Source organism: Phoxinus phoxinus (genome assembly GCF_949152265.1).
Source record: "Phoxinus phoxinus genome assembly, chromosome: 3".
Taxonomy (NCBI): Eukaryota; Metazoa; Chordata; class Actinopteri; order Cypriniformes; family Leuciscidae; genus Phoxinus; species Phoxinus phoxinus.
This window is the reverse complement of record NC_136878.1, coordinates 35,035,787-35,058,314: the sequence shown is the minus strand read 5'-3', so window position 1 is coordinate 35,058,314 and position 22,528 is coordinate 35,035,787. Positions and strand designations below refer to the sequence as shown.

General features: G+C 40.9%; 1 protein-coding gene across 1 annotated transcript in view; it reads left to right on the top strand.

Moving 5' to 3' along the window:
• aspa (aspartoacylase) overlaps positions 1 to 22,528 on the top strand; it is a 117,062-nt gene that overhangs the window by 50,328 nt on the left and 44,206 nt on the right. The window contains exons 2-4 of the mRNA XM_079605779.1: positions 9,375 to 9,570; positions 10,000 to 10,093; positions 11,650 to 11,757. Of these exons, the coding sequence (XP_079461905.1) occupies positions 9,375 to 9,570; positions 10,000 to 10,093; positions 11,650 to 11,757 (398 nt within the window). The remainder of the gene's footprint in view (positions 1 to 9,374; positions 9,571 to 9,999; positions 10,094 to 11,649; positions 11,758 to 22,528) is intronic.

Below are 22,528 nucleotides of genomic sequence, written 5' to 3'. Positions count from 1 at the left end.
TGTTTCATGCCTCCATGCAGACCATCTGATATTATGAAACTTACCCAGTTTCACAAAGGAGATCCCATTTTCCTCACACAGCTTCTTCAGTTCAGCAGTTTTTTTTGCTCCACCTTTTTGTAAATAAAACTGCAACAGCTTGACCACAGAGCGATTAAATGTCTCACAGTAAGGAACGTTGCGACCAGCTGATTTTGCGCAATTCTCCAATGTGTGTGCGGTGCACAGAATGTGCACAATGGAGTCTCCAACCGCAGCAAGTCGCCGGAGTTTTGGCACAACGCCATTGTAAATACATACCGACGTTGACAGCAGCCCCGTCTGTGCACACAGCGACCAACTTTGTTGTCCAGTCATCCAAGCCTGTGTCCTGGAAAAGTCTCACAAGTCCGTCTGTTATGGCCTGCGCAGTTCGGTCAGCACCCAATTCAATCAGTCCAATAAAGTCTGAGGTAAACTCTCCGTTGTTGGACACAGACACAATGTAAACGATTTCCTGCTCAGTTTTTGTGATGTCCTCAGATCCATCAAAAAGCAGCCCCCAAAATTCAGCAGACTGCAACTTGGCTCGTAACTCCCCGCTGATCGCGCGCGCGATGCTTTGCATGATCCGTGTGCCTCCTTCACATGAATGATATGCACCTCCGACATTCACTCCTAGCCGCTTCAGTAAAGGAATATCCTCAGAATAGGAAGACATGGGACGTGCGTGTTTAGCTTTATGGAAGGCGAGGAGAAAAATATTAAACAGAGCTTGCCGCTGTTCTTCATTCAGCTTGTCTCGCCATCTGACAAGTGGGCGACTGGACATTTCTTCTCGGCTGGCTTGGTTATTAGCAATGGCTTGCGCCACATTCGTGTGCTCCTTGCTCTTTTCATGTTTGTCAAATAAAGGATGGTTGAAATTCTTTGAGCCTTTATAAAACGCACCTGTTTTGTCTGCTAGATGTGGATTTGAGCGGCAAATCTTGCACCACATTTCAGTGCGCTCATCGTTAGCTTCAAGCCACTGCACATCTTTGAGCCACTTTTCCGAAAAAAGTCTTTTTTTCGTCTCTGGCTCTAGTTGTCGTTTCTTTGTAGGTGGCGAAACGCCAAAGAAGCTGCTTAATGTCTGTTGCTTTTTGGACATCTCTGACAGTAGTTGACAATGTCGCGTAAGGTTAGATGAAAAGATCGGTTAAGTACGCAATGGCGCGGAGTAACACAAGTGGCATTACGCATTTCTGATTTTTGTCGCGCATGCGTACCTGCGTACCAGTTATGTGCACCCCTGATCATTAGTTATTAAATTAGAGGCCGCTAAGACGACATCGTTCTCTCTACACTTTAAACACGAACCTGTGAGAAACGCTGCTGGCGAGAATTAAGAATTAATTCTATAGTTATGCGCATTTTAATATATGTGCGCAGGTTTGTAATTCCCTACAAACCAAGTCTTAACAAACTACTTCTGGCCTTAAAATTTTTATACAGAATTGTATCACTTCGGGGGAAGATACACGAAACCGAAATTATCCTGACAACGCTTAATCTGTAGAGTGGTAAAGGAATCCTTCACAGGGGATAGACTAGTTGGCACTTCAGCACTGCGTTGTCATCGGGTCCAGGCGAAGGTCCTTCGTCAGATCTGGATACGGCCTGGATCCGGCAGGTTGCGGGAAAACCTTGGGATAAACAAAGACACTAAAATTAGTGTAGATGCCATTCTTCTTATGGCGAGTACATCAGGATTTATGGGAAGTGCTCCGAGTTCCTGCTGACCTAATCTATGCAGCCTAACATTGAATTATAGAAGTCTATAATGTATTATGTGAATGTTAGGTCAAAGAGATGTCTTAAATCTAGCTTTGAACTGACAGAGTGTGTCTGCTTCCCAGACAATGGTAGGAAGACTGTTCCAAAGTTTTGGTGCTAAATCTACCACCAGCAGTCGATTTTGATATTCTAGGTATTATTAACTGGCCGGAATTTTGAAATCGCAATAGATGTGAAGGACTATAATACATTAAGAGCTCGCTCAAGTACTGCGGAGCTAAACCATTTAGTGCTTTGTTAGTAATCAGCAATATTTTAAAATGTATACTATGTTTAATAGGGAGCCAATGCAGTGTTGACAGAACGGGGCTAATATGGTCATACTTCCTGGTTCTGGTTAGAACTCGAGCTGCTGCGTTTTGAACTAGCTGTAGTTTGTTTATTAAGCGTGCAGGGCAACCACCCAGTAGAGCATTACAATAATCTAGCCTTGAGGTTATGAATGCATGAACTAATTGTTCCGCATTTGTCAATGTGAGCATATTGCATAGTTTAGATATACTTTTAAGATGGAAAAATGCGGTTTTACAGATACTAGACACGTGACTTTTTTTTTTATTGTGAGGATACTGCTTTTTCTAGTATCTTTGACAGAAAAGGCAGATCGGCCTGTATTTTACTAATTTTGTATGATCAAGTTGCATTTTTTTAACGAGTGGTTTAATCATAGCCAGCTTAAAGGTTTTTGGTACGTATCCTAGAGACAAAGACAAATGAATGATATTAAGAAAAGGATCACAGTAGCTCTTTCAGTAGCTTAGTTGGTATAGGGTCTAACATACGTTGTCGATTTAGATGAATTAACGAGATTGCAAAATTCTTCCTCTCCTATAGCAATAAATTAATCAAATTTTTCCTCAGGGAGACTACAATGCACTCCCTGATGCGATACTATAGTAAACGGTTGCATAGTTATAATTTTGTCCCTGATATTATCAATCTTATAAGTGAAGAAGCTCATAAAGTCATTACTGCTGTGTTGCTTGGAAACTTCTGGGTTTGAAGCTTTCTTTTTTGTTAGTTTAGACACTGTTTCAAATAAATACCTAGGATTATGTTTATTTTCTTCTAATAGGGTTGAGAAATAAGCAGCTCTAGCAGCTTTTAAAGCCTCTCTGTATGCAATCGAGCTCTCCTTCCATGGAACGCAAAATACCTCTAGTTTTGTTTTCTTCCAGTTGCACTCAATTTTTCTGGCTGCTCTCTTTAAGGGCCTGAGTGTGCTCATTGTACCATGGCGTTGGACTATTTTCTTTAATCTTTTTTAAGCGCAACCGAGCAACTGTGTCTAAAGTGCTGGAAAAGAGAGAGTTAAAAGTTTCTGTCGCAATATCAAGTTCTTCTAAGCTATCCGGGATGCTGAAATGATGAAACAGATTATTTTATTTTTATTTTTTTATTTAACCCTTATTTAACCAGGGAAATCCTTTGAGAACAAGTCTCTTTTGCGAAGGAGCCCTGGCCAAGAAAGCCGCAATAAAAGTTCCACATAGAATACAAAATATAGAATACATAGAATACAAGTTATCAAGTTTTAAGTCATTCTGTAACAGGTTCCACGCTGATGGGGCAGAAATTCTAAATGCTTGCTTCCCTAACTCTGTGCGAGCCCTAGGCACAACCAGGTGGAGATTATCATTAGACCGCAGAGAGCGAGTGCTGGCCTTGAAGGACATAAGCCTACATAAATAAGGGGGCAATGTCCCAATGATGGATTTATATATAAACAATCGCCACCGGGTTAGCCTGCGCTGAGCAAGGGAGGGCCACTGGACTAGATTATACAGTGTGCAACAATGTGTAAAGGGTTTGCACCCTGTAATAAATCTCAGTGCACCATGATAAACTGAATCCAGTTGGTGCAAATATTTATTCGGGGCGTGCATATATAAAAAAATCACCATAGTCCAAAAGAGACAGGAAAGTAGCCTCGACCGATTTCTTCCTTGTTGCAAGAGAAAAGCAGGCCCTATTCCTAAAATAGAACCCTAGCTTTAACCTAAGTTTCCGGGCTAACTTTTGTATATGAGCCTTAAAAGTCAAGTGGTCGTCAAGTAAAAGCCCTAAGTACTTATACTCAGCCACACGCTCTATTAGATTTCCCTGCAGGGTAACAATGCTTGGAGGGATAGCTGTGGAGTTCCTATTATTTGAGAACAGGACCGTCTTGGTTTTATTTGCATTCAACACAAGCTTCAAGTCAGATAGCCCAGATTGTACAGTGTCAAAGGCATCCTGCAGGTACTGAAAGGTCTGGTGAAGAGTTTCTCCACAGGTGTATATTATTGTGTCATCAGCATAAAAATGAAGCAGAGCATTGTGGACATTTGAACCAAGGTCATTTACATAAATGGTAAATAAAAGTGGGCCCAGCACCGATCCCTGAGGAACCCCTGATACAACTTGTAAGAAACCTGAAGAGATGCCGTCAAAGGTGACGCACTGAGTCCTATCTGAGAGATAATTTTCAAACCAACCAACTGCCTTCTCAGAAAGACCAATGTTGAGCAGTCTCTGTTTTAAAATACAATGGTTCACCGTATCAAAAGCTTTGGAAAGATCGATGAAAAGAGCTGCACACATCTTTTTGCTGTCCAGTGCCTCAATTATGGCATTCATTGATTAGGAAGATTGTTGATAAAGCAATCTTTAGTGGCAGAAGTGATAGGTCTAACATATTTGTAACACGGAGTTGGCTTTGCAGCCTTGGCTAAATGTAATTTGCAGTATTTCAATGGCATCAACATCTATTTCATGTGATACTATTAGATCTAGAGTATGATTACGACAATGAGTAGGTCCTGACACGTGTTGTCTAACTCCAATTGAGTTTACAATATCTTTAAATGCCAATCCCAATGCATCTTTTTTATTATCTATGTGTATATTAAAATCACCAACAATTAGTACTTTATCTGCAGCCAATACTAATTCTGATAGAAAATCTGCAAATTCTTTGAAGAAGTCTGTATGGTACCCTGTTGGCCTGTCTACAGTTGCCAGTACAAATCTCAAACATGATTTATCATTTACACTAGATATTGTTATATTAAGCACTAACACTTCAAAAGAATTATATTTTAAACTAGATCCTGAAATCTATTCAATTCTGAAAATATTACTATAAATTACAGCAACACCTCCCCCTTTGCCTTTCAGACGAGGTTCATGTTTATAACGGTAATCTTGGAGGGTGGACTCGTTTAAAGTAGTGTAATTGTTTGGTTTTAGCCAGGTTTCTGTCAAACACAGCACATCTAGGTTATGGTCTATAATCATATCATTAACAATAAGTGCTTTTGATGCGAGAGATCGAATATTCAGCAACCCGAGTTGTGTCATTTGTATTATATCTGTTTTTTATTTGTTGAACATCAATAACATTTTTACCCTTAGATGGGTTTGGAATTGTTTTGTATTTCCTAATTCGAGGAACAGACACAGTCTCTATATGATGATATCTAGGTGAAAGAGTCTCTATGTGATGGGATTTATCTGACCTGGGTGACGTTAGACAGCTAGCAGACGGTCGGTTAAGCCAGTCTGTCTGCTTCCTGACGGGATAATCTATGTAGTGTAACTAACGAGGTGTTACATGGTTTAGATCCTGAGTACTGTTGCTGCTCAGCAGGGGGTGTGTGGGGGGAGTTCAATAAATGCAAGGCTGGAAGACGCGACTGTGTTGTGTGTGCTATTTAACTCACGCAATAAACTAGATAATACGACATGGTGTCGCAGTAGGATACTCTTATATAAGCTTGCAGAAGAAGTTTAGTTTCGGGGGTAAGTGAAGATTTATTAGTTGGAAGCCGCTAAGTCATGGAACAAGCGGCGGGAGGACAACTTGCTCGAGGTGATGCAGCTGCCGGGGGGAGAGAGAGCCGCCGGCGAGCCCGTGTGCTACGTTTAGCATTTAGCCACCCGAGCCATTTAACTTCTCCAAACCTACCGAATGGGAAAGATGGATCCGACGGTTCGAACGATTCCATCAGGCCAGTAATCTCCATACTTCCACGCAAGCCAACCAAATAAATACTCTCATGTACTGTATGGGCGATGAAGTGGACGACATTTTGAAAGGGCTGAATTTGACAAACGAAAACAGCGAGAAATACGACGCAGTGAAGGTGGGTTTTCACGCGTTCTTTGTTGTGAAGAAAAACGAAAAATCTATGAAAGAGCACGTTTCAAGATGAGAAAACAAGGAGAAAACGAACCAGTCGACTCCTTTGTAACTGCACTATACTCGTTGGCTGAGCACTGCAAATATGGGCCACTACACAACGAATTAATCAGAAATAGGTTAGTCGTTGGTTTAAATGATTTACGTCTGTCAGAACGAATGCAGTTAGATGAAGATCTAACGCTGGAAAAGGCTATTGATATGGTGAGACAGACTGAGGCAGTGAAGCAGCAGCAGAGTAACTTGCGTGGTGAGTGCATTAATATAAAAGCGTCTGACTCTATAGATAGAGTCATAAGTAAAAGCAAGCCATTTCAAAGCAGGCAGAGAGTCAAAAGTGCTCATTGAGCAAAATACAAATTTAAACAGTCACAGTCAAGATTCAAGAACAGGACCCCAGCATATTTTACGGCACTGTGGTTGTTAAGGGTGACCCCTGGCTGATCGATATTAAAATAAAAGACTGTGAAGAACAGTTAAAAATCGACAGGCACTGATGTCACTGTTATGCCAGACCATGTGTTCCACAAGATATTTAAAGAGGGCAACAAACCAGCACTTCAGAGAGTGACCAAGCCTTTACTTGGACTTAGCGTGATTGGAGTTGCACACATGCTGCTTCGGAAAAGGGACAAACACACATTGGAGGATGTGTATGTTGTTAAAAGTCTTCATTCGCCACTGCTAGGTAGACCCGCCATCACCAAACTGGGTCTTGTCACACGTGTTGATGGCGTAAGCATTCACACACTACAGGAACGCTATCCAAAGCTGTGCAGTGGGCTAGGACTGTTACAGAGGCCTTACACCATGGAACTGAGCCCAGGAGCAGTTCCACATTCCCTCAAAACTCCACAACGCATCGCTCTTCCACTGATGCCAAAAGTAAAAGATGAACTACAACGCATGGAGCGGTTAGGGGTCATAAGCAGGGTGGAGGAACCCACAGAGTGGTATACAGGCATTGTCGTGGTGCCCAAAAAGTCAGGTGATCCACGCATTTGTGTTGACTTAACAAAGCTCAACGAATCAGTGCGAAGGGAGAAATTCATACTTCCTTCAGTTGAATAGACTCTTGGGTTGTTGGCGGGAGCTCGTATTTTTAGCAAGCTTGATGCAAACATGGGATTTTGGCAAATAACTTTAGCAGAGCAGTCCGCCAAGCTGACGACTTTTATCACACCGTTTGGGTGGTATTTCTTCAATCGTTTGCCCTTTGGTATTGCATCGGCACCTGAGCACTTCCAAAATCGTATAGTAACTGAAGTCACTGGGGGCCTGGACGGTGTGGTCTGTCACATGGACGACGTGCTGGTGTGGGGGCTTTCTCAAGAGGAGCATGATGTGCGCCTACATGCAGTGCTCCAAAAGATGGAAAATGTTGGCGTCACCCTTAACTTAGACAAATGTGCCTTGTCGCAGCGTGTAGTCAAGTTTCTCGGCCACATTATTTCAAGTGCAACCAGACCCAGCCAAGACCGCAGCGGTCCAGGAGATGCCAGAGCCATCAAACATCAGCAAGCTCAGGAGTTTTCTTGGTATGGTCAACCAGCTGGAAAAATTCATTCCCTACCTGGCGGAAAAAGATAAACCACTCTGAGATCTCCTGTCCAAGAAGAATTGTTGGTTCTGGGGGGGAAGAACAAGTCAAAGCTTTTAAAAACTTGAAAAGAGACGTGTCATCTGTTCCAGTGCTGGCCTTGTACAATGCAAACTAGCAACTCAAAGTATCTGCAGACGCATCATCGTATGGACTGGGAGCTGTCCTGCTGCAAAAGAAGTGTGTCGATTGGAGACCTGTTGCTTACGCGTCACGGTCTCTTACTCCCATTGAGCAAAGATACGCACGAGTAGAAAAGGAAGCCCTTGGGCTGACCTAGGCATGTGAGAGATTTCGTGACTTTTTGATTGGCCAACATTTTGAGATGAAAACCGATCACAAACCACTGTTGAGTCTCCTTGGTCTCCAAATGTCATGAAAATGTGTCAGGATGGATGGCCTGAGTCAGGTTGTTGTACAGGGATCGAGAAGCTGACTGTACTGGTCTGAGAGAGCTTACCTATCTGTTCACGACGGCCTCCTTCTGAAAGGAACGAGACTTGTCATTCCCTCTGCATTGCGGAGTGATGTCCTTGACAGGCTACATGAAGGGCATCAAGGAGTAGTTAAATGCAGAGCACGTGCATGGCAAAGTGTGTGGTGGCCGGGACTTAGCCAGCAGTTGAACAAGGTAGTTTTGAAGTGCCATGCTTGCATTAAAGAGCGACTACTAATCACACTGAACCGTTGATCCCATCAGATCTTCCTATGAGGCCCTGGAAAAAGCTAGGGACAGATCTGTTTGTCCTAAAAGGGAAAACCTATCTTTTAGTTGTGGATTATTACGTTATGTTAGGTGGCAAATCTTTCACTCACCAGCTCTGCAGATGTCACTTCACACCTAAAGTCTATCTTTGCACGCCACGGCATCCCAGAGATATGTTTTGCATATTTTGCATCTCATTTGCAACTCCAGCTGATGACATGGCTCCCCAAACCAACACAGACTGTGGAAACTTCACACTGGACTTCAAGCATCTTGGATTGTGTGCCTCTCCATTCTTCCTCCAGACTCTGGGACCTTGGTTTCCAAATGAGATGCAATATTTGCACTGGTCCACTGTGCTTTATCAAATCCAGAGTCAACGCAGCTGTCTACCAGGACATTTTCAGAGCACTTCATGCTTCCTTCATTTTCCAGCAGGATTTGCACCTACCCACACTGCCAAAAGAACCAAAACCTGGTTCAATGACCATGGTATTACTGTGTAATTACTGTGATTTCATTTTGATTACGTGGGTTTCATAAGCTGTAAGCCATAATCATCAAAATTATAACAAATAAAGGCTTGAAATATCTCACTTTGCATGTTATGAGTCTATATAATATATTAGTTTGACCTGTTAAGTTGAATTCTTGAAATAAATCAACTTTTTGATGATATTCTAATTTTATGACCAGCACCTGTATGTATACGGTGATAGGCGTCGTATTCCTATAGATAGACATGGATCAGCTGAGAGTCAGCTGATGCGAGCTTGACTAACGTGACCTGCCAGAACTGACACTACACTTGATGTTCACATGTTGATTGTTTAAAAATGCATGATGAAATTCTCAGCATTATTTTTCTGTCCTCTCTTGCTTTGTGTGCTTGTTATATGTATCTCTGTAGTTTATTTAATTCCTAGTAGCAACAAACTGTATAAATTTGGTGGTTTTGTGGAATGGGAATATATACAACCTTTTTTTCTAACTCGGCAGTTGGAGCAGTAAATAAAATATGAATCTAAGTCATAATGGTCCATCAAGTCTCTACTTTCTATCCACAGTGCTCCAGATGTTCAAGGGCTGCCATATGAAGTCCAGAGGGCCAAGGAAATCAATCAGATGTTCGGGCCCAAAGGAAGCTCAGATGCATATGATGTCATCTTTGACCTTCACAACACAACCTCAAACATGGGCTCCACCCTCATTCTGGAAAGCTCAACAGACCTCTTCAACCTTCAGATGGTGCATTATATCAAAGTAAGAAACTTGGTACAATTTACTGTACAATGTTATTAAAACAATTTAGCAGTATATTTTCATTGTTGTTGTTTTTTTAAAGAAATTAAGAGTTGTGGCAAAAGTGTCAGTAAAGGCGTTTATAATGTTACAAAATATTTATTTTATTTATTTATTCTTAAATTTAAAAGTTATTTTAAATTGTATTATTTTCCAATATTTCTGTTTTTACTGTATGTTTGATCAAATAAATGCAGCCTTGGTGAGAGAAGTGATTACTTTCAAAAAGATTTAAATCTTACCGACCCAAAACATTTGTTGCATGTATCCTATACTGAGCATTAAATTATTTACCAAAACATACCAATATCCAGATTTTGTTTAATGTCATAAAATAAGGGCTCACGCAAATCATCTTTACACAGACACCTGTGCTCTTCCCACTTACAGAAAACTATGACCCCCCGCACCTGTTCAGTACTGTTAAACGAACACCCACAGCTGAAGTATTCAACCACACGCTCTGTGGCCAAACACCCAATTGGTGAGTACAAAGTCCTATTTGTATATTGTATATGCAAAGAATATTCAGCAGCCCAACTCTGTTTAATATTTGGACTGCTGAATAGTTAAATATTACAGTACTTTAATTTAACCAATAACTTCAATCAGAATTTTACTGTTACCAATATAATTTTATCAATATCAACAAATAGTCATCTTTACACTGCAAAGATGGAAGCTACATCTAACTTGGCATGTTTATTTGCAAAGATATCATTATGTTATGACTTGTTGAGGCACTTGACTATTAACTCATTATTTACTTTATTTCAGGTTTATTTAACAGGGACAATACACACTAATAATACATAAATAAATGTACAGTGTGCCAAAATTAGCCAAAAGGTTATTTTAGATCTGCTGTCCCTGAACAGATCTTATTATATCACATCTAAACATTTTTAAAAAAAGGATTGAAATTGTACATACAGGCTAATAAGAATAAAATAATTACTAAACCAACATATAAAATAGAACAATTGGTTAATATCAACACCAACACACACATGCCAAACTGTCAGTCCATTGAACAAAATTTTTTTGAACATGCACAAAAAACTATATAACTGGGACAATAACCAACAACCAATTGGTTAATAACCAATTGGCTTACGCCATCAACATGTGTGACAACCTAGCAGTGGCGAATGAAGACTCTTAACAACCAATAACCAAACACAAATGAGTCAGACAACCTCATTAGCATAGCACAAGAAGCACAAACAAACAAACAAACAAACAAACAGGCAGGCAGGACAGAGAAGACAGGGTAGCAGCAAGATTTCATGTCAAATGTAATGTTGACAGTCCTGACTACCTGTTAGCCACTTCTTTAAGTTTAATTTAAATGAAGCGTAAGTTAGTATTGTTAAGTAAGTAATATTAAGTAAGTAATATGTAATTTTGGTTTAAATATCACGCTAAGCCATGGATTTCAATATCAAGCAGTTTACAACAAGGATTCCACTGTACATGGGGATGTCAAAATCCATAAACCTAATGCTATATCACTTAATAATGAGTTAATAGTCATGTGCCTCAACAAGTAAAGTCATAACATAATGATATCTTTGCAAATCATTAGCTAATGATTAATTAAAGCAGCCAACTAGAAGTTAAAATGCTTGGATGTGACCTATTGTGGTTAACATTTATTTACACTTAGTTAATACTATATGTTGTTAAGGAATAATGAAATATGAAATAAGAAATATGATTAAATGTTTAATTAATAGCAATTCATATATTACTTTATCTATTAATCAGATAGACTCTTTGTGTCTGATGTGGTAATCATTGATGAATGGTTTTGGTCTTCATGAATCATACATAAACTCATAATTGTCTGTGCATTAGTTAAGCAAGAATTAATGCTTATTAGTGCACCCTTCTTGTAAAGTGTTACCGTAACAGTTGCACCTTATTTAACATGGTTTTACACTGCTGTCTGTTATCTTATCAGAATAGACCTTTGACCCTTTGTTATGACCCACCAGTTGAGAACCACTGACTTATTTAGATGTGTTTCTATTGCAGGTCTTGAGGTGGGCCCTCAGCCACAGGGTGTTTTGAGAAGCAATGTATTTGAGTCCATGAGGACTATACTGAAGCATGCTCTGGACTTCATCGAGCTTTTCAATAGTGGTGAGATCAATGGAAGTTAAGCAGAGATCAGCATGCTATAAAGGGATTTTAAAAGCCACCAGGGTGGATTATTTCCTATATTTGTCGTGTTCATATTTCAGACAAGATATAGCACATTTGAATAATGTGATTTTCCTATCGTTTATAGATTTTTTTTTTGTTTAAGTAACTTTCTTTTCCCCGTGGCCATCTGTTTCTCTGCCAGGATAACATGTGGCATTTCAAGACAAACGGTTATACTCTCAGGTCATTGAGTCAGCCAGCACCGATTTAAAAATTAACTGCCTGACCTCAGCATTTAAAGTCCCCCCCAGTCAATCATTGTATCCCTTAAAACTCACCTTTGATCACCAAAAGGACATATTTAAAAGTTTTTTCCTTGAAAATGTTTTTTTTTTTTTTATTGTCATGCCTTTGTGGTAGATTTTTCCCCAACGCACCTGACTTGCCTTGACACCTGAAAATATTATACTCAGTTGAGTTACCTCTGAACGCGCGAGTTGACACAATCTAACTCCGATTTCACAAAGAGTCGAACGAAGTCTCGCCCCCTATCGAACACTATCACTTAGGAATAAGATCTCTATGTTCCTAACGCAATCCACACTATCAATTGGTTTTAAGATCTCTAGTGTTTTCGCTAAATAACTTGTTTCCCTAACTAACTTGCTTCCTGCGCAGGAATAATCGACGAACAGACTTCAACAAATGTCCTCCTAATGCTTTAATCATCGGTCGAGAGAGAGTTCTTAGAGAACTTCCCCCAAGAAGAAGCATTAAGCATGACCGGAGGATCTCAGACAAATTCCATTGAGAATCCCACCAGTAAAACACAAATACAACAGTTTTATAGAATAAGGAGGTATGGCAAAACGACATGAAACATTACTTAATTTGATTGGTTCTTCATAGACAAGCCCCAAAAAACTGTTTTTGGTTTCGAGTTTAGACATCTGTCTAGTTTCATTTCCCATATTTGTTATTTACACACACACACACACACACACACACACACACACACACACACACACACACACACACACACACACACACACACACACACACACACACACACACACACACACACACACACACACACACACACTCAAAGTCACAAGTTTTCCTTGGATTCGAACAGTATATTCTGTTTAAATGTTAAATAAGGTTAAAGTAGATGTTAAAAACATGGTTAGTTTAATATACAATTTACAATTTCCACCGCACCTTATAATAGCTTAAATTAAATTATATCTAGTACCAGATAAAGTATCTGTAACTTACTCACACCAGCTCAGAGATCCACTTGTTAATGATCACACGTTGACATGATTGGTTAAAAGGTAGTTTGTGAGATTGTCTTTGGTTAACTGCAGTTTTATGGAGAAAAGACTCAATGGTGTTGACTTATGAATTTGCACATGGTTGGTCTTAAAGCATAACACACCACATAGCAGAGATGGGGGACTAGAGTCACATGACTTGACTTGAGTCAGACTCGAGTTGCAAATTTAAGGACTTGAGACTTGCTTGACTAAATTAAGAAAATGACTCGACTTGACTTTGATTTGAGATCCAATGACTCGAGACTTGACTTGACTTGAACTGTATGACTCGAGGATGACTTGATATAAATTTTTATATAAATCATCACAACATCAATTGATGAACAAAATTAAAGCAACGGAACCATTGACGCCAGTCATCAGATTGCGTGATGCTGCACAAGCCCAGAAAAAACATACATCGCGGCTAAATACAAAAATGTCTCAGAACATTGTTTCTTTTTGGATATAAACACTAGAAATGGACCATATTCATACAAGAAGATTTGCTGTACGCATAATAACTGGCAAGGGATATCGGACGACCATCACAACCTCGACCTTCATTCACTTACTTTACCTAAAAGTAAGCTATGGCTTGTTTAACCTGTTTGTTATAGTTAATTTGACTAACGTTAAATCTAGAGAGAATATTTGTCAAAACAGCATGCCTCTATATACAAAATTATGTTTTCAAATGTAGCTTAAGGTTGTCAATATTCAAATGATAATTAATGATGGCATTTGTTTTGTATAACGTGCGTAAATTCACACAGACATTTGCCACAGTTTCTTTCAAATCATGCTTTAAAGCCAAGTATGTCGCTCGTTCCAATGACGAAAAACAACAGAAAACTGTTAATGATATTTTGTTGTGTTCTATGTTTCTCTTAAAGCAGGGTCAGAAGTTATCAGGGGGTTGGGGTCAAAATGCCAGCAGAATTAATATGCACCAAAAATTCAAGATATGGTAAATGGTAAATGGACTGCATTTATATAGCGCTTTCACAGACCCAATGGCCACCAAAGCGCTTTACACATTGCCCCACATTCACCCATTCATACACCGACGGCGTGTGTTGGAAAAAAATTGGTTATTGGTTATAGTTATTTTTATATGTAAAACATATAATATAAAAAAATATTTCCAGAATATTGGTGCGATTGCAAATGTGATAATGACTTTATACAACAGTTCAGTAAACAAAGAGTGAATATTGTGATGTGTTGTGAATTTTTCCTTCAAAGAAGAGACCAGGAGACGTTGGGATATCTTTCAAGCAGAAGTTATTCTTTATTGAGGACTTCGCTGTGCGTTGCTGTAGTCATCCAACTCAAGTATAGTCTAAAACAGTATACATTGTAGTTTATATACATTCCAAGGGGGAGGGATCTACAGAAAGGTGGCACACGAGTCAACTCATTTACAGAGATTTCCTGATCTCATCAGCATAACAGTGTCATTCAAATGATCTAATCAGCCTAACTAGTCAACGACTGAGCCAGGGGCTCCCAGTGCCATTAAAGACAAAGGGTGAGATTTAAGTAATCTGACTCATTTAACTTACAATAGAGAGAACAGGACTGGCAGGAATCTCAGCTGATATCATCATCATAATATGCAAGATGGCCGCCACATCACACCCACGCTTAACAGGAGTACGTCTAACGTTACATCCTAAACTTAAGATTTCTAAGCCTTCTTCACTTATTAAACAAGGTAGAAAGTTCAATGAATGCCCTACTTTTACTCCAACGTCTGGTTTGACGTCCTCTGCCTTGCTAATACTGTGTGTTATCATCTGCTCGTACCGCTATCTTTCGCTACATGAGGAAAACGGCAGAGTTTATCTCCCAGCCGCAAGAAGCCAACACCTTTTGTTCTCTAGCCTCCTGAACAATGGCCACTTGAGAGCAAAAACGACAACAAAGGGTGATACCGCCTCAACATTGGATTCTCGCACGGGGCTGCTACATTTTGCAGCGATACTTCTACTAGCTGGTGATGTCGAGCTAAACCCTGGGCCTCTGGCACCCGAGGTGTTATAGATATCAGCGAGCTTGTATTGAGGCTAATCACACCTGTTGTTCTTAGTGGGCTAGAGCCGAAACCATCACTACCAGCAGTTCCCAGTGGTCCAGTATCAAGGCTGACCTCACCGGTGGCTCTTAGTAGACCAGCACCGCTAGCCGGGGGACAAAGACCACCAGCGGCATTACGCGGACCAGAACTGGCAGTCTGGGGATTATTACCATCAGCGGCACTTAGCGGGGTCGCACCGGCGGCTACCAGACCAGTAGCTGAGAGGTCAACGATGTTAGCCGGGAAGTTAGCACCACCAACAGCTATCAATGGACCAACAACACCAAGTCTAACAACACCAGCGGTTCCCAGCGGGCCGGCAGCCGGGGAAACAATGTCACCAGCAGTTTCTAGCAGACCAGCACAAAGGATAACTCCATCAGCGGCTCCCAGCGGGATCTCGACGAAGGCCATCAGCCCAGCAGTTGAGAGACTTTTACCGTCACCAGTGTTAGCTGTGGGCGTAGCGCTACGCAGCGACTACTCAAACATCAATGACATTAAGGTAAAATTCAGAAAGCCCGTGTTAAAAAAACATTGTAGAACTAAAATATTCCAGACCCTTAATCAATCGAGAACAGTCTGGGACTCTACCTACAAACCTAAGGGACTGCTATGCGGACATTTAAATGTGAGAAGTCTCGGAAATAAGCGTGAACAACTAGAGCATCTCCTAGGTGACTCAAATATTGATTGTTTAGAAATATCTGAAACTTGGTTGAAACCAACATCAGCTGAAGCCCTGGTAACTATGCCTGGGAATCATGTGTTTAGAAAGGATAGGGAGAAAGGCAAAGGTGGGGGAGTACTGCTCTATGTTAGAAATACCTGGACTTGCAGACAACTTGAATGGTCAACTGATATTACATTTGACTGTGTTGGTGTAAGGGTGAGTCAGAGGCTTGAAGATCCATTTGCAGTATTTTATTCACACAAGTTATAAAGCAGAGAGAAGCAGACATGTACTGGTGCAGACACAGTTAAAGGGATAATCCAGAACTCGTAACGAAACACAGGCGAAGGTCGAGGCAGGCAGCAATGGTTCATAGAACAGAGTCCAGGCAGGGATCAAAGGGACAGATAATAATCAGGCAGGGAATAACGCTCGGAAATGTCAGCAGGGCAAAACAAGACTTCGCAAAGTAACAATGGGGAGATAGTCCAGATAAAGGGAAGATAATAATCCACAGGTGACGGTGATGAGAATGATAAGACAAACTAGGCAGGGCTGGGAATAGATAATGACCGGGGGGAGAGAAGGGAATTGCAGTCCTAGAATTCCGGAGAGAGGGAACGGATGAAACCAGAGGGAGGCGTAGCTGAGCGATTTGTGACAGTTGGTGTGGAAATCACTATGTCAAACGAAATGTCTTTTATCTTAATATGCTTATATCGACACCCATCCATGAAGGTAGATTTTTATGACCAGCTAAAAAATGTGCTGAAATCCTGTGACCAAAACATTCTGGTAACATTTATTCTGGTATATTAAATGTTTAATCAGGAGAAAACCGTATCTCAAAAGCAAACAAGTGGCAGCAGTGGCATTTTCAAGTAACAACGTATCGAAATTATTATATAATAATAGTAGAATAGAATAGAATAATAATAATAATAAAAAAAATTTACCATTCAGAAGCGTTTTGTAAGAGCCGTGTTTGGGGAGGTTCTGCTTGACTCTCTTCATTGCCGCTTTCTGGGTCTGATTCTGGCTCAAACTGTACGGCAGTATTGACACCATTATTTACATTTGACCGGAGCACATGCGACTTTCGCCGGTAAAGGTGATGGGCGTGAAGTTTCCGGACAACGTGCACTACGCTGTTTAGCCAATTACAACACACCGTCCCAACTAACCAATCTGAGCCCATGCCTGTTTCTGAGGGAGTGGTTTCATAGAATCAGGAAGTCAACCGGTCGTTCAAATGACAGAGGAGAAAGCGGCTTACAATAAAGGTCAAATTTATGAAAAATAAGGCTTAAAAAAAAAAAAAAAGACGAAGACATGTTATATTGCACCCCATAAACACAATCATGCAAAGAAAAAAAGCAGTAAACCACCCCTTTAAAAAAAAGAGATGTGCTGCTCAAACAATACCTGAAATCTGGTTTGTCCACTGACAGGGAAAAATTCACACATGCACGTAATAAAGTTATACAAACTATAAGAAAAGCCAAAGCAGATTTTTTTTGTTTCCATTATAGAAAGTACAAGAGGTAACGGGAAAAAAAACATGGCAAATTTTAAATAAACTATTAGGTAGACACAATAAAAAGGAAACTACAGCTCTTGAGTTAGTTGTGAATAATGCCCTGGTTAAAGATCCTACGATCGTGGCAAACACTTTTAATAATCACTTTATAGACAGTATATCCGAAATAACAAGGCCCTTCGTCCCTTCTAATATTTTACCTCGACTTATAAATGAAGATCAGCCCATCTTTCACATACAAAATATAACAGAGGCAGAGGTAATAAAGATAATTGCTACTCTCAAAAACTCCAAAGCTATGGATGTCCATGGTTTTGACACTAACTTTTTAAAAACCCATTCTGATGCATTGGTACAACCTATTACTCTTATGGTTAATCAATCAATTAGTCAAAGGGTAGTTCCGTCATATTGGAAAGAGGCCATTATTACCCCCATCTTTAAATCAGGGTTAAAAACACAGGTCGCCAACTACCGTCCAATCAGCATCTTGCCAATAGTTTCTAAAGTTGCTGAAAAGTGGATAGCACAACAACTAGTTGAACATCTGGATAAAGGTTTTTACCCCTCTGCATCGTATGCAGTTCGGTTTCCGGCCCAACCACTCCACTGAGACAGCAAATTGCTTTTTAATTGAAAAGATCAAGTATTTATTGGATAAGAGTCCTTGTGTAGGAGCCGTATTTTTAGACCTTAAGAAGGCGTTTGACACAGTCAACCATCAAGTACTGCTGACTAAGCTCACACATTTTAACTTTTCTACAGATGCTATATTATGGTTTCAATCTTATTTATCAAATAGAACACAATGTGTAAATATAGATGGTGTCAAATCCCCTTCCCTTAGCAATCATGTTGGAGTTCCGCAGGGCTCAATTCTCGGGCCTCTATTATTCTCAATGTACATTAATGATTTTCCAGCTGCCTGTTTGGACCTTAATGTACAGATGTATGCGGATGACGCTGTGATCTTCATACATGGTAAAGATGCAAAGATAATAGCTACAAATCTTACAAATGCACTAACCAAAGTTCAAAACTGGTTAAATCAAATTTGTCTCATTCTTAATACCAAAAAGACTGTTGTGATGATGTTCACACAAAAAAAAAACCTGTGAAGCCAAAAACGATAGAATTTGATTGTAAGACGCCCACTGAAAAACTACCAACAAGAAGTAGATATTCTGTGTTTTTGGGAGGTGAGGAATTAGAGTTGGTAGACCAGTTCAAGTATCTTGGGATTATACTAGATTCAAACCTCAATTTTAAAAAGCACATAAAAAAGGTAACCAAAGTTTTAAAATTTAATTTACAAAATTACAAACACATTAGGTCTTTCATTACAACAGAGGCTGCCAAATCCTATCTCCATTGTATGATTTTTTCTCACATTGAATATTGCTTTACAGTCTGGTCATTTGCTGGTGTCACTGCATTAAAACCCATTGATCAACTTTATAAAAAAGCAGTTAAGGTTTTTGATAGAAAACGTACTCGGTTACTAACGTAACCTCGGTTCTCTCTAGGAGAGGGAACGAGTACTGCGTCGAAGACGCTACGGGAAAGATATTTCTTTTTCGAGATTGAAGCCTAAAATTAATCCTTAATTTTGTAAATATTGTAAAACGCTTTTCTGTAGCATACAACCTTAGGCGGAGCAAATCGCGCGCCCATTGGCTGCTCCGCCAGAAAAGCACAGCCTATGCGAGGCCAGTGACGCTGTCCAATGAGGGCGCTTCGCGCCCTTCTGCGTCATCTCCCGCCGAATCAGGCGTGGCCTAGGCCTATAAATACGAGCATAGCTGTCCTCCACTCTGATTTTCGTCACAAAAGCGACGCAGCGTGGGTACGCACGGCCTGAGACGCAGTACTCGTTCCCTCTCCTAGAGAGAACCGAGGTTACGTTAGTAACCGAGTACGTTCTCTTACGTAGAGTTCTCTCGTACTGCGTCGAAGACGCTACGGGAACCCCTGTAAACTGCCGTGCGTACTCTTGGATCGACACAGACACCCGAGGGCGCGCGCGCCCTGGCATACAAGCGCCTACACCAAGAATGTATAGGGAGAGCGGCTAAAATTAGCATCATCCCTTTATAGTAGTGCCTCTAAGGGCATAATAACATGTATATGAAATATATATGTTTATGAGGGGTAATAGCATGCTCATGTGACACATTGTCAGTGAGTGATGCTTAAAACATTGAAGTGACCTGGGCCGCAGCGCGGGGCAGGAACACTAAACATAGTCTTCTAGACCGAGAGCAGTTTAGCCTGCAATGCAGGAACCTCTAGGTTATAGAACCGTATAAATGTAGACGGGGAGGCCCAGCCTGCCGCCATACAGATATCTTGTAACGAGATTCCGCTATACCAAGCCCATGAAGAGGCCATGCCTCTCGTAGAATGTGCTCTGATGCCCAGGGGGCATTCCAAACCTCTAGATGCGTAGGCTAGCGCAATGGCATCCACTACCCATCGAGATAGACTCTGTTTCGTCGCAGCTCGCCCTTTAGAGCGCCCACTGAACGAAACAAAGAGCTGCTCCGACTGTCGAAAAACAGCGGAGCGGGACACATAAGCTCTTAATGCCCTGACCGGGCAAAGGGAGCTATTTCCGTCCTCCGAGGCCGGCAGGGCCGACAGGGAGATGACCTGAGCCCTGAACGGTGTGTTGAGGGACTTAGGTACGTACCCATGCTTCGGTTTCAACACGACTACAGAGTCGTTGGGCCCGAACTCCATACAAGAGGTTCTAACTGAGAGCGCTTGCAAATCCCCCACACGCTTCACTGAAGCGAGAGCCAAAAGAAACACGGTCTTGAAAGACAGGTGTTTCATGTCAACTGAGTGAATAGGCTCGAAAGGGGCCCCTTTCATAGCGTTCAACACCGTAGAAAGGTCCCAAACGGGGACTGAAGGAGGCCTTGGAGGATTTAACCTCCTAGCTCCTCTAAGGAAACGGACCACCAGGTCGTTCCTGCCCAGTGAATGGCCAAGCGTTGGATTAACGAACGCTGAAATGGCAGCCACATAGACTTTGAGCGTGGATGGGGTTCTTCCCTTATCCAATAGTTCTTGCAGGAAGGAGAGAATCTCCGTTTCTCCGCACTGAAGTGGTGACAGACCTTGATCTGAACACCAACCAGAGAACACCGACCATTTGGAAGCGTAGAGCCGTCTAGTAGACGGGGCCCTAGCCTGTTCGATCCCTTTGGGAGGTTAGCGGGTACCCGTTTATGGCCCACACATGTAGGGACCAGAGCTCCGGGTGAGGATTCAAAATCGAGCCCTTGGCCTGCGAGAGGAGGTCTCTCCTCACTGGAATCGGCCACGGGGCAGTACTCTTCAGTCGCATCAAAACTGGGAACCAGGGTTGATTCGTCCAGTATGGAGCGACAAGTAGCACTGAGCATCCGCTTTCCCTGATCCGCTCCAGCACTTGGGGTAGGAGTGAGAGAGGAGGAAAAGCATAGAGCGGACGGCGGGGCCAGACACTGGCCAGCGCGTTCGTGCTCTTTGAAAAGAATTCCGGGCAGTGAGCGTTTTCCTGGTTTGCAAACAGGTCTATTTCCGCTCTGCCGAACGTTTCCCACAGCAGACGCACTGTCTGTGTGTGTAGGGACCACTCTCCCGTAGGAACGTTGTTCCGTGTGTTATGGCAATTCCCTTAATACAATATTAATTAACAGCATCAACAGGTAAAGAAAACTTTCAGAGGCAAATTGTTTTATAGAGAAAAGTTTTATTCTCTTAGAGAGGTCTGGTCAGGCCACCACAGCTACCTAGCGACCGGAAGACAGAAACCTAACAGACCCATAAAAGGCATAGCTTTTATACAGTTTACTCCTCCTTCCCAGTTTCCGTAACTTTCCGTACTGATAAACCCAGATCTAGCTGGTTTGAGTTGGCTTCTACCCCCCCTGGGCAGGTCAAATTGTTCTTTGTCCCCGGGAAGTCAAAAAGCTTCCATTTATGACTTAATTACCCTCCTGTTCCCCTCCTGATGAGGGTATGGGGCTTCACTTTATTACTGAATGACCCCTGTATTCTCCTGGCTAAAACCTTTCTCGGGCCCAGGTGTTACAATCTCCCCCTGCCCATCTGTTTTATTGTGTTTGTTCTTTCCTGTCTTCCGTCAGCTGTTAAGACACTCAGAGAAATACATGATTTGATGAGATCAACAGTAGTAAAAACAAATTAAACATAGAAATACAAATTAAACATAGAAATACTGAATTTTCCCAAAACAATTCCCGCTTTTTATCATTCTCTGATAAATCATTTCTTGAAAATTCACGCTTGTTTTCTAATTAATGCATGATTATACTATTAAAGGGTAGTTACAAACTATTCAGTTCTACATTTTTAAAATCAAAGTCAGGTAATCATTTCAAATGTCAGAAATCAAACAATCAAATCAATGTAAAAATTCAGACAATCGTTTCAATGTAAAACAAATCACAAAGTTCCAAAAATTATTATAATTGTTTCAAATCCTTTCATCACAGTTATACTCTTCATTCTGATTTTTGTATATTTGATCATTCTACTTGAAACTTTTTAGAAAGAATAAAATAATAGAATTCAAAAATAATATTAATAAAGCTAATAATCAATAAACAATCATTTCAACCTATGAAAGAAAAATAAAAGCTAAAACATAGAAATCCCTCTTTTTATGTTCCAGAAAGGCAAATGAAAAACAGTTTATCACATTTCTGTGTAAATGTCATCACTCTCATAATCGTCACATTGTTCTTCATCAGCTATTGGATAAACAGTCAGTTTCACTGCTTGAATGGACGTCCCAGCCCTGACCGATCTCTGTACTGAGCTTGAAATGCATCTTATAATGCATGGCAAGCATAATATAATCAGAATTCCTATTATTACAATTGGCAGAACCGTTTGAATTATCCAGTGCATCCAATCGCCCCATAAGGACATAATCCACCCCGCCCACTGGTTGTTGGCCCTTTCAGGTTCCTTTACGGCCTCTCTCATGTGTTCAATTATGTTGGTTATATTGTCACTGTAATCAGGAATGTTAAAACAACAAGATATCCCAAGCATTTTACAGACTCCACCCCTTTCTGCCGTAAGCATATCAAGAATTAAACGGGTCTGGATGACTGCGTCTCTCAATTGCCTCA